At 48.8% G+C, this 13,419-nt stretch overlaps 1 protein-coding gene across 4 annotated transcripts in view; it reads right to left on the reverse strand.

Moving 5' to 3' along the window:
* The window catches only part of ZZEF1 (zinc finger ZZ-type and EF-hand domain containing 1), a 102,177-nt gene that overhangs the window by 64,022 nt on the left and 24,736 nt on the right, over positions 1–13,419 (reverse strand). For all 4 annotated transcript variants that reach the window (XM_078437950.2, XM_078437948.2, XM_078437949.2 and 1 more), the window contains exons 7-12: positions 9,071–9,187; positions 8,027–8,205; positions 6,237–6,335; positions 5,466–5,557; positions 4,709–4,857; positions 627–738 (exon numbers count right to left, since the gene is read on the reverse strand). In XM_078437950.2, coding sequence (XP_078294076.2) covers positions 627–738; positions 4,709–4,857; positions 5,466–5,557; positions 6,237–6,335; positions 8,027–8,205; positions 9,071–9,187 — 748 coding nt within the window. The remainder of the gene's footprint in view (positions 1–626; positions 739–4,708; positions 4,858–5,465; positions 5,558–6,236; positions 6,336–8,026; positions 8,206–9,070; positions 9,188–13,419) is intronic.

Genomic DNA, 13,419 nt, shown 5'->3' on the forward strand with positions numbered 1-13,419 from the left:
CTCAAAGCCCCCAACTAACACAGACAACCCACGGCCCGGGATGCAGCCTTGTCCGCGCAAAGCCAAAGCCACCCGCAAGCTCACCTCCTATGCAACATCGGCCTCTTACCGTGGAAGCTCTTCTGCCAAGAGCCATCCAGACTCCACGACTCAAATGCATAAATGTCTACCCAGCGCGTACAGGCCCTACGGACAGTTCTCATTCCTCTCACTGAAGCTTCTCGCTAAGACTTACACGAAGCTTTAGTTAAGAAAGCGAAGCGGACAGTCGTCGTGTCTCCCGCACCGCGGGCACAGCACACCTTCCGCTCGCCCAGCTGTGCGCCCCTTCCCCACACGTGCCGGCCTGGCCCCAGGCGATGACGTGATCGGCTCTCCACACCTGGCGGCACACCGCCTCTCCTGGGAAGCCTTCCCTGGTGACCTCCAGGCGGGGCGGGGCGGGGCGGGGCGGGACGCTGTTCCTCTGGCCACAGCCCCCGAACGTCCCACCATCGTAGTGTCGCCCATCGGTCCCAGGCACAGCTGGCTCGGGGGCGGGCACGCGCCAACCCCTCCGTCAACACGCACGCAGTGAAAGGAGGGGGCGGGCACGCGTGCGAAGGCCACGACTCGCGACTGCTTACTTGGGCGACTCTGCACTGTTGCAGCTTCACGTCTGCTTCGTCCCATTCCTCTTCGAGCTCAAACCAGCCAACAGGGTCTTCCTCTCCAAGGTCACCAGGGGAGCAGCCAGCCCTGTAAGCACAAGGGTGATCACAAAACACCGTCCTACTTCTAAGCTCCTCAAGGGTCTGAGTGGCATTAACTTGCATATGCGACCTGTCAAGGGACAACCAGGGAGCGGGTGTAGCACCTGCGTCTCTAAGCACGTGAAGCGGCTGGTGGTGATTTCCTCCCCACTCCTCAGCCTCCAAACGTAATCTGGGCACTGAAGAGAAAGTTTGCTTTTCTAGATAGCCGGCACATGTGAAGGATGAGACACAAACCCAAGGTGTCTTAGATGAGCAGGTCAGGAATAAGGAAAGATGCAACAGCCACTGTGTGCTTCTAGAAAGATCCAAAGGAGAGGGAGGTTCGGTTTTCTCTCCCGAGGTCTGGCTCATATACATACGACCAGCCTGTGGTTTAGTTCCCTTTCAACAACCGAAGGGTAAGAGCCTGGGAGCTTTCAGACCCTGGAGCTCCGAAAAAGGAAAACTTCAGCCTCTGTCATTTCTTCCTGTTCCTTAAAAGTTCCTTCCAGGAAAGCATTTCAGGCTAAAGACGCACAACTCTGTGCCACCTCTTTTTAAAAACTAGACATTTGAATCGTACTCCCTTTTCAGGAATTAAATAACCAAAGGAGAAAAAGGCAGTCTTTTTCAGGTAACACTCCTAAAACTTTCCACTAGTTAATCTGTAATACAGCCGGCAAGCTGGCAACACGGGAGTGCTCTGTGTGAGAAGCGAACGTGGGCATTCATGGCAAGAAGGGGGAAGAGATTAAGGACTCGGGGTAGGTTCTGTAACAGGCACAAAAAGTGTTCTCTTCTTAACATAAGTCAAGACGATACTTTCTTTTTAAAAAAAAAAATTTTTTTAATGTTTATTTTTGACACAGAGACAGAGCATGAGCGGGGGAGGGGCAGAGAGAGAGAGGGAGACACAGAATCCGAAGCAGGCTCCAGGCTCCGAGCTGTCAGCACAGAGCCCGACGAGGGGCTCAAACCCACAGACCGTGAGATCGTGACCTGAGCTGAAGTTGGACGCTCAACCGACTGAGCCACCCAGGTGCCCCACTTTCTTTTTTTTTTAATGTTTATTTATTCCTTTTTGAGAGAGAGTGAGTGCACGTGAGTGGGGAAGGAAAGAGAGAGAGAGGAGAGGGAGAGAGAGAATCCCAAGCAGGTTCTGCACTGTCAGCACAAAGCCCAACACAGGGGCTCAATCCAACAAACCATGAGATCACGACCTCAGCCAAAATCAAGAGTCAGACACTTAACTAACCGAGCCACCCAGATGTCCCAGCTTAAGCCCCTCTGAGCATAAACCTTTCATGACCTCATTAACCCTAAACCCAATGGGACAGGTGGTATTCTGTCTTAACCCAAAACCACTTCAATGAGTTTCATCGGTATTGTGTTTGAGGATTTTTTTAATTCACTCTGTGGCAGCCATCAAGAAAATCTTTGAGATGGAGAGACAGCTGTCTGGGTGTCAGACACAAAGGGAAGCAACCTCGTTCAGTGCACCACACAGCAATCAGACAGCGGACTCTGGGCGTGCTGACTGATCCACATCCGGCCAGAGAGACAGAGATAAAAAAAAAAAAGGGGGGAAGAAGACAGATGCATGTACATTAACATTTTGATTTCCAAACTGGAGACAGACTGGTAACACAGAGGCTAGCCAAAGCAGGATTTCAGAGTAGTTCAGGCTGGAACCGGAAGCTAAAAATCAGTAAGGGTGTAGTGACTAGGCTACATTTAAGTTATAAAAAAAAAAAAAAAAAAAAAAATCCTATATGTGAAAGGTCTTGTTTAATAGCAGGTTTAGGGGAAAAACTTCTTTTAATATGTCCCAAGAATGGGAGAGAGCTGCTTAAAAACAAGTGTAATCTCTAGTTACCATTTAAAAAAAAAAAAAAAAAAAAAAAAGGGCATCTTTTAAAAAGGCATACATTTGTGGTGGGGAGGGAGACTTTAGGGGTGAAGGATATTTGGAGGGCTGGAATTAAGGGCACGGAATGTGGATCTCAACTGAATATAATCTAACTACTGAAGCGCCGTGAGCTCTCCGTCCTCAAGAGTGTTCTAGAGACTGAATGACCATTTGTCTTGGTGGCACTTGGAATGTCACCACAGGAAGTACAGCAGGGAGAGGGAGTCATTCTAGATCCCGGACACCCCAAGTGTGGTCCGTGGGTGGGGAGCGTCAGTCACCTGAGAGCTTCCTACAGGTCAAAGTCTCAGACCCCGCCCAGAACCACCGGATCAGAATCCACACCGAACACCGTGCACACTTAGCATTCACTACTGGACCACAGCTAGAGCCCTCCGTGAGCTCTAGCGCCCTGTCACCCAAGACGCGCTGCAGCAAGATCAGCAAGTCTGGGGCTCGGCTCCGTGAGCTCTAACCTGCCACTAGGAGTGAGGGAGGCAACGCGGCCCGAGGGTCACCAATGACCTGTGGCTAAATCTGGCAGGTTCACGCGCAGACTTGATCCCACTGACCCTGGGTCACATCTGACACCGCTGCCCACCCCCTAGTTGCTTTCACATCACTCCCCCTGGCTTCACGATGACACACGAAGGCCTTCCTACTGCCTCGCTGGCTGTTTCTTGGGCTCCTTTTTTCTCCGTTGCCTCTTAAATGCTGGTGCCTCTCAGCATGCTGGTCTGTACGGTCTTTCTTCACTTCCTGGCCCACACACTCTTCCAGAACGATCTAACTCACTTAAATGATCATTTAACTGTCTCTATCTATCGGTAGCTTCAATACGCCTCTTCCAGACTCCTGACACACTTACCCAACTAGTTGTCAAGTACCTCAAGGTGTCCCTAAACCTCACATTCAACAGGATCAAAACGGAGCTCACCACCTTCCTCACAGACCTGTTTTCCTGCGTATTTTCTATGAGAGAAAGGCACTCCCAATGTCCCCACCTGCCCAAGCCAAAATCCCAGGCCTCCCTGACGCCCACACCATACTCCCTCCTCTGCTCTACACTCAGTGACCTTCTGGCGGTCTCTCGGTGGGTCGCCACCTCTCCATCCCTGCCAGGGCTCTGGCCAAAGTGACCCATGCTGCCGGCTGCCTCCTCCCATCCCACCCTGCCTCCACGCTGGCTCTCCCCCGCCCATGCGACACACAGCATGGTCTAGAACGGTACTGGTAAAACACACATCTAGTCTCTCTGTTCTTCTCTCTGAAACTCCTCAACACTACACCGACCGCCCTCCCTTGCTTAAAGGATACAGTCCCAGCCCTGACCCAGAGACAGAAAGACCTTCAGAGACTCGGCCCCTTCCTGGCCCTCCAGTTCCACGTTCCGCCACTCTCCACCTCAAAGTCCTTGTGGCACTTGCAGGACCCTGAAGCCCCCACCCCCTCCGTGCTTCCCCTATGAGTTCACAAATCTGCTCTGCTCTCTGCTCAAGGTCTCTCCTTCTACTCCTTCGAGCGGCTGACCACCTGTACGTCATCCTTAGCTCTTAATGCTGACGGTACTCCCTCCGGGGTCTCCCCTCCCAGAACCCCCATCCCTCCTCTCCTGCCCAGTGCGGACAACACTGACGCTGCTCATCTGAGAGGACAGCACCACAGAACAGGGACTGTGCCAACGTGATCAATGTGTCTCTTTGGCGCCCGGAATCAGGCCCAGTGCAGAGCTGGGTGCTTAAAAACATCTCCAATAAAAGCATGACTAGGAGGAGGGAGGCTGGGGCATGTAAACTTCCGGGTGGCTGGGAGACTGAAGACAGTCCAGACACGTATCAGCACCCAGCCATTCTGGAGACGCCTCGACCTGGTCACAGAAGGAATGGGTTAGGGTCTACGAACAAATTAAAACATGTCTTCAGATGCTGCTAGAAAGCAATGAATGCTCATGGCCACTGAGGATGGCTTAGGGGCACCTCATCTATGAAGACATAAACACATATTTTACCAATAGGAGAATGCATACAGTCTTATTAACTACAAAAATTTTTATTCTGTTCCTTACCTGCTTTTTACAAACTGCCTGAATTCCTGAAGTTTCCATTTGTCATACTTTTCAAACCTTTTGAAGTGTTCTTCTGCGTGAAATTTCTCAGAAGATGAGTTGTAGGCAAACACCAACCCGCACTGGGCCCCAATGCCACCACGTCGAACCTGGAAACAGAGATCCAGATGAAGTACGCTGAAGGTGCTAAGGTCCTGTGGCTGCTTTGTTTCCAAAAACTACGGTGAAATTCAAACAGCTTAAAGCAAAATCAAACCAACAAAATATAAACATATTTTTGAATATGTTAAGAGTAAAAAAAAGCTGCTTCCTAAGAAAGGATTCTTTCTCTTTCTCAGTCCTTATGTTCACACCTTCCCAGACAACAGTCTATTCATCTCTGTGTCCCTGTCCTCGGCTACAGGCCTGGCACAGAGTAATCATTAGATAATCGATGAAAACCCAGTGTCACAGACCTCTGAAGCATAATTCTATTTTTTCGTAAATGTTTATTTATTTTTGAGAGAGAGACAGACAGACACACAGACACAGGGCACAAGGAGGGGAGGGGCAGAGAGAAAGAGACACAGAATCCGAAGCAGGCTCCAGGCTCCAAGCCATCAGCACAGAGCCTGACATGGGCTCAAACCCATGAACTGCAAGATTATGACCCAAGCTGAAGTCAGACACTTAGCCAACTGAGTCACCCAGGCATCCTACATAACCCTATTTTTAAAACAGTAGTAACGTTGCTTAAAGAAGGCAGCATGGGAATTACCATAATTCTGATCTGTGTAACTTGGAAGGCAGATTCAGTTCCTGTAGAAAAAATAGTACTTGCTCTGGTTTTTCCAGTCTCTGTAAGAAACCCTGCAAAAGGGAAACACTGAAGTTACGATGACTGCCTCATTTGTTCACTCACTTGACAACTTCCAGAACGTTCCCCTTCTTCACCAAATAGGCAATGTTCCAAGCAGTGTGGCGAGCACAAGAGGGGCGTGTGCGGATGACGGACTGGCTGGCCAAGAAGACGGATGAGGAAGACACAAACACCCTGGACGAGGAAGAGAGCCCACCGCCACGTGAAGAGCACGTCAGCCCCTACCGGGTTAGCACTAGGGAAGGAGTGAGGCTTCCTTCCAGATGCTCCAGATGCCAGATGAGCCACACCAAGAAATACCCTTCCCTCAAATTATGTTCTCAGCAACACCATATGCCTCGATCTGCTGAGTCTCTTACTGCTTTAAGATGACACGATAGGAACATAATCCGAACTTAAAAACGCTAACTTTTTATATTCCAAGATGGCGAACCCTTGCTTTTCAAAACTCAAGGCTCTCAACTACTTTGAAATTGTTACAAGCGATTGGCCCTTAGCAGATTACAGGGCCGTGATAACGAAGGCACACAAACGGTTCAAGGACCACCACCCAGCAGAGGCCAACACGGTGTGCAGCCTGCGTGTTCTGAGCACCCCAGAGCCCCACGCGTGGTCTCACGTGGCCGCAGCCCTTCCCACTCACAAAACACAGACACACCTACCACTCACCGTCTCTCGTCCACGGCTCGACGAGGAGGTTTTCGGGCCCTGATTTCTCTTCCTTCCCTTTGACATCACAGGCCTGAAGGATCAACTGGAGAGGTTTACCTGATCAAAGACAAGACAGAGAACGAGAGCCTTAACCCAGCACTATGAAAAAAATAAAGACTAGCAGACACATCAGTGGAAATGGAGCGTCTGTGGACACCACACTACTAAAAATGTACCTGTTGAAAAACAAAAGCAGAGAAGCGATGCTGGACAAAAGTTACGCTTTCCTGAAAGAGACCAAGTACAGCTTTATGTCCCTACATGATTCCACGAAGAGGTCTCTAAAACACCACTATTCAGAAACAAAGTATATTGTAAGACGGGGTAACAGCATACGTTCAACATACTTGGGAGAGGGAGTTCTAAGATAGTGTTTTGGAGCCAAAAATTAATTTTGTCGTAACTGCATTTAAATACATAAATAATATCTTACGCTTTGGGGTTTTGTTTCTTTAATACACCTGCGGGCAAATTTTGAAAGTTTTAAAAATTACAAAAATCACCATTTGCTATGATGACCTGAAAGCTTTTCCTTTTTCTCTTCTGTTAATAATGTTGTAGTGATGGGGCGCCTGGGTGGCTCAGTCGGTTGAGCGTCCGACTTCAGCTCAGGTCATGATCTCACAGCTTGTGGGTTTGAGCCCCGTGTCAGGCTCTGTGCTGACAGCTTGGAGCCTGGAGCCTGCTTCAGATTCCGTGCCTCCCTTTCTCTCTGCCCCAACACACTCGCATTCTGTCTCTGTCTCTCTCAAAAATAAATAAATGTTAAAAAAAAAAAAATTTTTTTTTTTAAACTTAAATAATACTGTAGTGAGAACCCACTAACCTGTACTCCAACCCAGAACTAGAACACTGCCGATAATAAACATCCCCTCACGTTTTACGCCCCCACCCAGCGTTCCCTACCTAAACAACTGCTCATCTGAATTGAAAAGCGTCCTGGAGAGTATTTCCCAGACACTACATATCCCCCCCTCATCCAGCCGTGCCTGCTATGGGCCCCCTACCCAACCAAAAAATTATCTTTTAAAATTTAGGGGGGAAAATGGATTTATAACACATTAATTGTCTGCCTTTAAAAATTAAACATAAAATAAATCATTAAGTCGTATTAAGGCAAAAGTACAAAGATCATGACAGAAACAGCACGGTTTGCCCATTACTACAGGGACGGGATCCACTACTGTACTTTGCAGACAGAAACTTCAGCACCAGAAGCCAGGATGGCAAAGAAGTTGTTCCTCACAGCCCAACTGAGAAGGGTCGGCAGACAGCGTCACGACGGGCCCGGGTGGGCAAAGCGGTGGCAGGCCTGTGGAGCTCACGGGAGGCAGAGGGATGCCGTCTAAGACGAGGATCCAGTTCTCTCTCCTCCTCCACAGGGGAGACAGTCCAACTCCCCAACCCTCTTGGTCTACACAGGCGGTGTAACTACAGTGACCTGATCCACAAACTACCCGAGGACATAAGATGCCAGGAAGTCTCACGTTAATGATGGGGTTTTTTTTTGCTATTGTTGTTTTATTTTAGAGAGAGAGAGCATGCGTGAGAGGGGCAGACGGAGAGAGGGGCACAGATTGACGGAGAGAGAGAATCCCAAGAATCGATGGAGAGGTCGATCCTATGACCCTGGGATCAAGACCGGAGCAGAAATCAAGAGTCAGACGCTCAACCGACCGAGCCCCCCAGGCGCCCCTCGGTAACAGTGGTTTTCTGGCTTGTCCATCCCGGGAGCCTGCGTCACTTACCATATTTAAGGAGCAGGTTCTGCCTGACTGATGCCATGGAGGAGATGAGGGACGAGGCTTCGTAGCGTGTGTCCAGGTGGTCAGTGATGGCACAGAGAGAGCTCAGCACTTTGGCGACACTTCCTCTTGCTAGTGCAAAAGCCAGAAGGGTCAGCTCCACCTCTGGAGTCGAACAGCAGCTATGAGCAAGGAACGAAAAACTTTTCACTTCCTAAAAACGTGAGAACATCAAGGTAGCCCAAACCCCACGTAATTGACCACCGGAAGTAAAACCGACCTATTGTGTGCTTTCTGTATGTTTACCAGAAATACTTTCTCAAAATCCTCAAGATAACCTAAAGAAAAATTAAATCAACCTAGAGGACTAGGAAATTAAAGCCTCACCTCTGTCTCCTTAATCTGTAAGTATTAAACAATACTAACAATATCAACTTTAACAAATCAAACAATAAGTAAATAAACCACAAATAAAGAAGCTCCTACAAGAAGCCGCTGCTCTAAGAATGACGACTGGGTGAGGACTGGGTTGGGAGCTCAGTCCTCCGACACCAACAGGGTATTTTAGACGTACTGCACCATATGCTTCTCGGTCATTTTAAACACATCACGTACAAACTGCTTCCTGTTAAATGTTTATTTATTTATTTTTGAGAGAGACAGAGCGAAGAGAGCGAGTGTGCCAGGGCAAGCAAGACCTCCGACAAGCTACTACGGGGCCTCGGCCAGGCCTGTGGACCAGCGGCTGTACAGGCAGGCAAGCGGATGCCGCCCAAGGCCACCACGTAAGCAGAGGGACGGTGGGACACCGGTTCTGGCTGCAGCAGAGAACCCCCCCACCCCACCCCCACCTCCGAAGGTCAGGTAGCATCCCAAGATAATGGAGTTGACGTGGGTGAATGACTGCGTCATTTCTTCTTCAATCATGAACTATGAGCCGTTTTTAGTGGTGATCCATGAAAGATAAAAAAAGTTTTAAAGGAAGACTTAACAAGCACAGATGCCCTCTGCGCCCTACAAGCCCCACCTCGTCAACCCTGATTTTACCTCGTTATTCTTATGAGGAAGCTGTCCACTTCTTCAAGAACGTTGGGAGACAGGAAAGTCGAGAAATCTGTGGATCCTGGTGAGAGGGAAAGTGGAGGCATGTGCTGCAGCGCCTTCCTGAAAGTGGGAGGTGGAGGTCAGAACACGCCAGGCGGACACCTTAGTTCACGAACATGAAACAAAAACCGAACGCCTAGAAGCTCGTTTGGACCGATCCCTCCCGAGCGAACAGCGTTCCTACGGAGAGCCCGACACACAGTGTGACACCTGCTTCCCCCGGAGTCATGGTGCCAGGTCCTGTCGTGGGGTTTCTTTCTTGTTTAGTTCTTCTTTCAAGAGTTCCCTTGCCCTCTGCAAAGGCTGATTCCATACTCTTTGGGATCAAGTACTCATTGTACGCAGAGCGGGCAAAAGACACACGTACTCTCCAGAAAAACCCCGGACTTTGTAGAAAACCCGACCCCGGAGGGAGAGCAGCTCGGGGCCCAGGAAACGGTTCAGTTCATACATCCGATCCAAGGTCTACGGTTTCTAAAGACATGCCACGAATTTTCTTTTCTCCTAAACGTACCAGCACCCATCACCGTTTCTATTCTTGCCCGTGTTCCTAAAATATGCTATTCTAGCCTTTCTACCTTCATGCCTGCTTCAGTGTTTCTCTTTTCTCGTCTCCACTAACATTTATCTTTCTGAAACCCCTCCGAAGCTTTATCTCCTCCAAACTAGTAGTTACCCAACAAACCGATACAACCCAAAACTACCGGGTCCTACTCTGCACCAGCAATCGTGCTAGGTGTGCAACTTGAAGGTGTGCAAAAAATAACTCAAGATTCTGCAACTGACCATCATCTTACGGCAGCAGTAATGAGAATCCCCGAAACAACTTTATTTCTACGTTTCAAAACAGAGACAGCACGATAGAGCTAATATGCTGTCAGCTCCCACTGTGCCCTCAGCTCTCGCCCTCTCTCTACACGGAGCTGCAAATGAAAGGAGGCCACCGAGGTCACACACGCGGATGTGGTACAAGCAAACGCTTGGTTTCATGATACTTTTTATTTTTCCTCATTGATTTTCATTGATTTTTCCAAAAAATTTTATAGTAGTTTTAGATCACTGACATTTAGACATTAGGAGTGGAAATGTAATTGCAGATTAATAATTACAGCTTCTTCGAAACATAAGCTTTAAATATATCCATTCCTTGAAACCTTGACATTTGCAACAACATGGGTGGAACCAGAGTGTATTATGCTAAGTGCAATAAGTCAGAGAATGATAAATTATCGCATGATTTCTCTCCTGTGTGGTATTTAAGAAACAAAACAGATGAACACAGGGGAAGGAAAGGAAAAATAAAAGTAGAGAGAAAGGCAAACCGTAAGAGACTCTTAACTGCAGAGAACAAGCTGAGGGTTGATGGCGGGGGCGGGGGGGTTACTGGGTGATGGGCATCAGGCGGGCACTCGCTGGCATGAGCCCTGGGTGGCATACGGAAGTGATGAATCACCGGGTTCTGCTCCTGAAACCAATACTACATGGTTATGTTAACCATGGTTACGTTAACTACACTACGTTAACTAACTTGAATTTAAATTTAACAAAATGCTTCTCCACTTGTCAACCACTTGGCTTATCTTCACAAAAGTTAGGTAGAAAGCCCTTCTTCTCTTTCCTGAAAATTTAGTCCCTGAAGCAGGGCTGTGCTTGGGCAGGAGGACAGGCACCACGGTGGCCCACAATGGGGTTCTGGAGTGGGGACTGAGCAGGGTGAGAACGGGACGGTCTGGCAGGGGGTGTGAATTAAGCACCAAGTAGGGTAAAGACGGTGGCCCGGTGCCGAGCAAGGAAACCCGAGGGGTACAAGAAGGGCACACGTATGGGGACGGTCACAGCAGTGGCCTTGCAAAAGAGGCTGGGGCGGGAGTGGGGTGAGGGCAGGAGACGGGAGCCCGGTCACGTGGGAGGACGCGCGGCAGGTTTCTCAGCGTCAGATAAGGGAAGCACAAACAGAGGGCGACAACCAGAGGCGGGGTCGTCTGTACACGGGGTCAGAAGTGAGCACGGGAGGGAGCTCACAGAAATGAGCATGCGTGTAAATGTGCACAATGGACACACACGTGCACGTCACTTCCGTGCAAGCACGTATTTCCCAGTGGGGCCCACGGAGACAGAGGAGAGAAGTCACACCCCACCTGCAACGAGTTCAGTGCGTTCTCTTTCTTCTTCCTTTCCTTTAAAAAATTTTTTTTAACGTTTATTTATTTTAGAGAGAGGCAGAGTGCAGAGTGCAAGCAGGGGAGGGGCAGAGAGAGAAGGAGACGCAGAATCCGAAGCAGGCTCCAGGCTCCGAGCTGTCAGCGCAGAGCCCGACGCGGGGCTCGAACCCACACACCACGAGATCATGACCTGAGTCGAAGTCGGACGCTCAACCGACTGAGCCACCCAGGAGCCCCTCTTTTTTAAAAATTTTTTACATTTATTCATTTATTTTGAGAGAGAATGTGCGCGTGTGTGCGTGCACACAAGTGGGGGAGGGGCGGAGACAGAATCCCCAGAAGGCTCCACACCATCAGCACAGATGAACCCACAAACTGTGAGATGACAACCTGAGCCGAGATCGAGAGTCGGACGCTTAACTGACTGCGCCACCCAGGCGTCCCTTGCGTGTTCACTTCCTAAATTCTCCGCTAAAAGGGACGATGACTCTGCAGAAAAAATGGCTCACTGCAGGACTAAGGCAGAGAGCATTCAAGACAGGCCTGGAGTATTTTGTTGTTCTGGAAAGTAAGGAAGTGTTCCAAGTTAATGAAGACATGTCAAAGGACCCATGAACCAGACTGAAGGAGTTCCCACAGGCCAAGCCTGGGCCAATCCAAACATCAACACCGTGATCAGTTATAACCCAGCGAACAACATTAAGAATCACGCATCCACACCAATACCAAGTTAGAGGAGGAATGGGATATGTGGTCTCAGAGCACCTCCTCACAAAATACTAATTACCAGAAAAAAAAAAAAAAAAAAAAAGTCCTTTTACAATGGAAAAATCTAAGAGACCACCCTTCCATCCAGGGATCGATGTTGACCTGAACAGCACCAGTAACCGGACAACCTAAGGTGGCGTGTCAGCTGACGGGGTGAAACCAGAGCGCGTCATCACTTCTGTGATGCTCCCGCTAAAGATACAACACCTACACTTAATCGTGAGACATCAGATAAACCAAAACCAAACGACATTCTTGCAAATAACTGACCTGTAATTTTCAAACATGTCAAAGCCGTACAGTCAAGGGAAGACTGAGGAACTGGTCCACTCTGACGGAGACCGAAGAGACGTGGCAACAAAATAAAGTATGATTCTGGCCTGGATCGCTGTGCCACAAAGGACACTACTGGGCCAACTCACAAGTCCCGAAAGGACGGTGCCGTAAGTGCCCGTCAATCCCCTGGGCCTGATGGCTGTAGCGCAGTGTCCTTATTCACAGGAAATACACGCCAACGTATTAGGGACAATGGGGCACCAGGTTTGCAAATTTCTCTCCAACACCTCAGAAGGAAACAGAAGTTCTTTGCATTGCACCTGAAATCCTTCTCTAAGTTACGGACCGTTTTTCTAAAAAAAACTTTAAACAGGAAGCAAGACAGGAGTATGGCCAAACACTGCCCTTCACATCTGGCACTGCCCGCAGTGTTACTGGCTGAGCAGTTTTATTTAACAGCAATAACCAACAATCTCAAAAGACATCGAGAGGACATCTACCAACAGTCTCTCGTTATCAGTCACTGAACTTAAACGCAGGCCTCTGACACTTCACTGCTCCTAAGGCTGCACGTCACTCACTACCTTCTGCCTTGTATGTTACCGCTGGGACTTTGTGCCCTCACAGGTTTTTTTTTTTGACTTTTTAACTTTTAATTTTCTTAATTTAAATGTGATTCAATTTTAATTGTTTAATTTTAACTTTTAATTCAATTTTAATTTACCTTTACTTTTTCCATTTTAATTTTCAAAGGTGCTCTACATTTAAAACTGAATTCATTTAGCACCCTTGAACAGATTTCCATCAGGAGCGAAAAGAGCCCTCAACCTGGAGTCCAGAGGCCTAGACCCTACCTGACACATCCCTGCCCGGCAATGGGCCCTGGGGAACGCCACGGGGTCCTCACCTGTCACCTGGGGAGTTTTACGTGTACATTTCACAGTACGAGGAGGTAAATGACACACAGCACCTGAAGGAGCTTATCTGATCTCAAGCGCTACATAAGCGTGACCAACTGCCCCCGACGGGCAAGGGGCAGAGCAGCCGGGAGCCGACAGCACCAACAGGAAACACCGGGGCACCCGA

This window comes from Panthera onca, chromosome E1, assembly GCF_046562875.1.
Source record: "Panthera onca isolate mPanOnc1 chromosome E1, mPanOnc1 haplotype 2, whole genome shotgun sequence".
NCBI lineage: Eukaryota > Metazoa > Chordata > Mammalia > Carnivora > Felidae > Panthera > Panthera onca.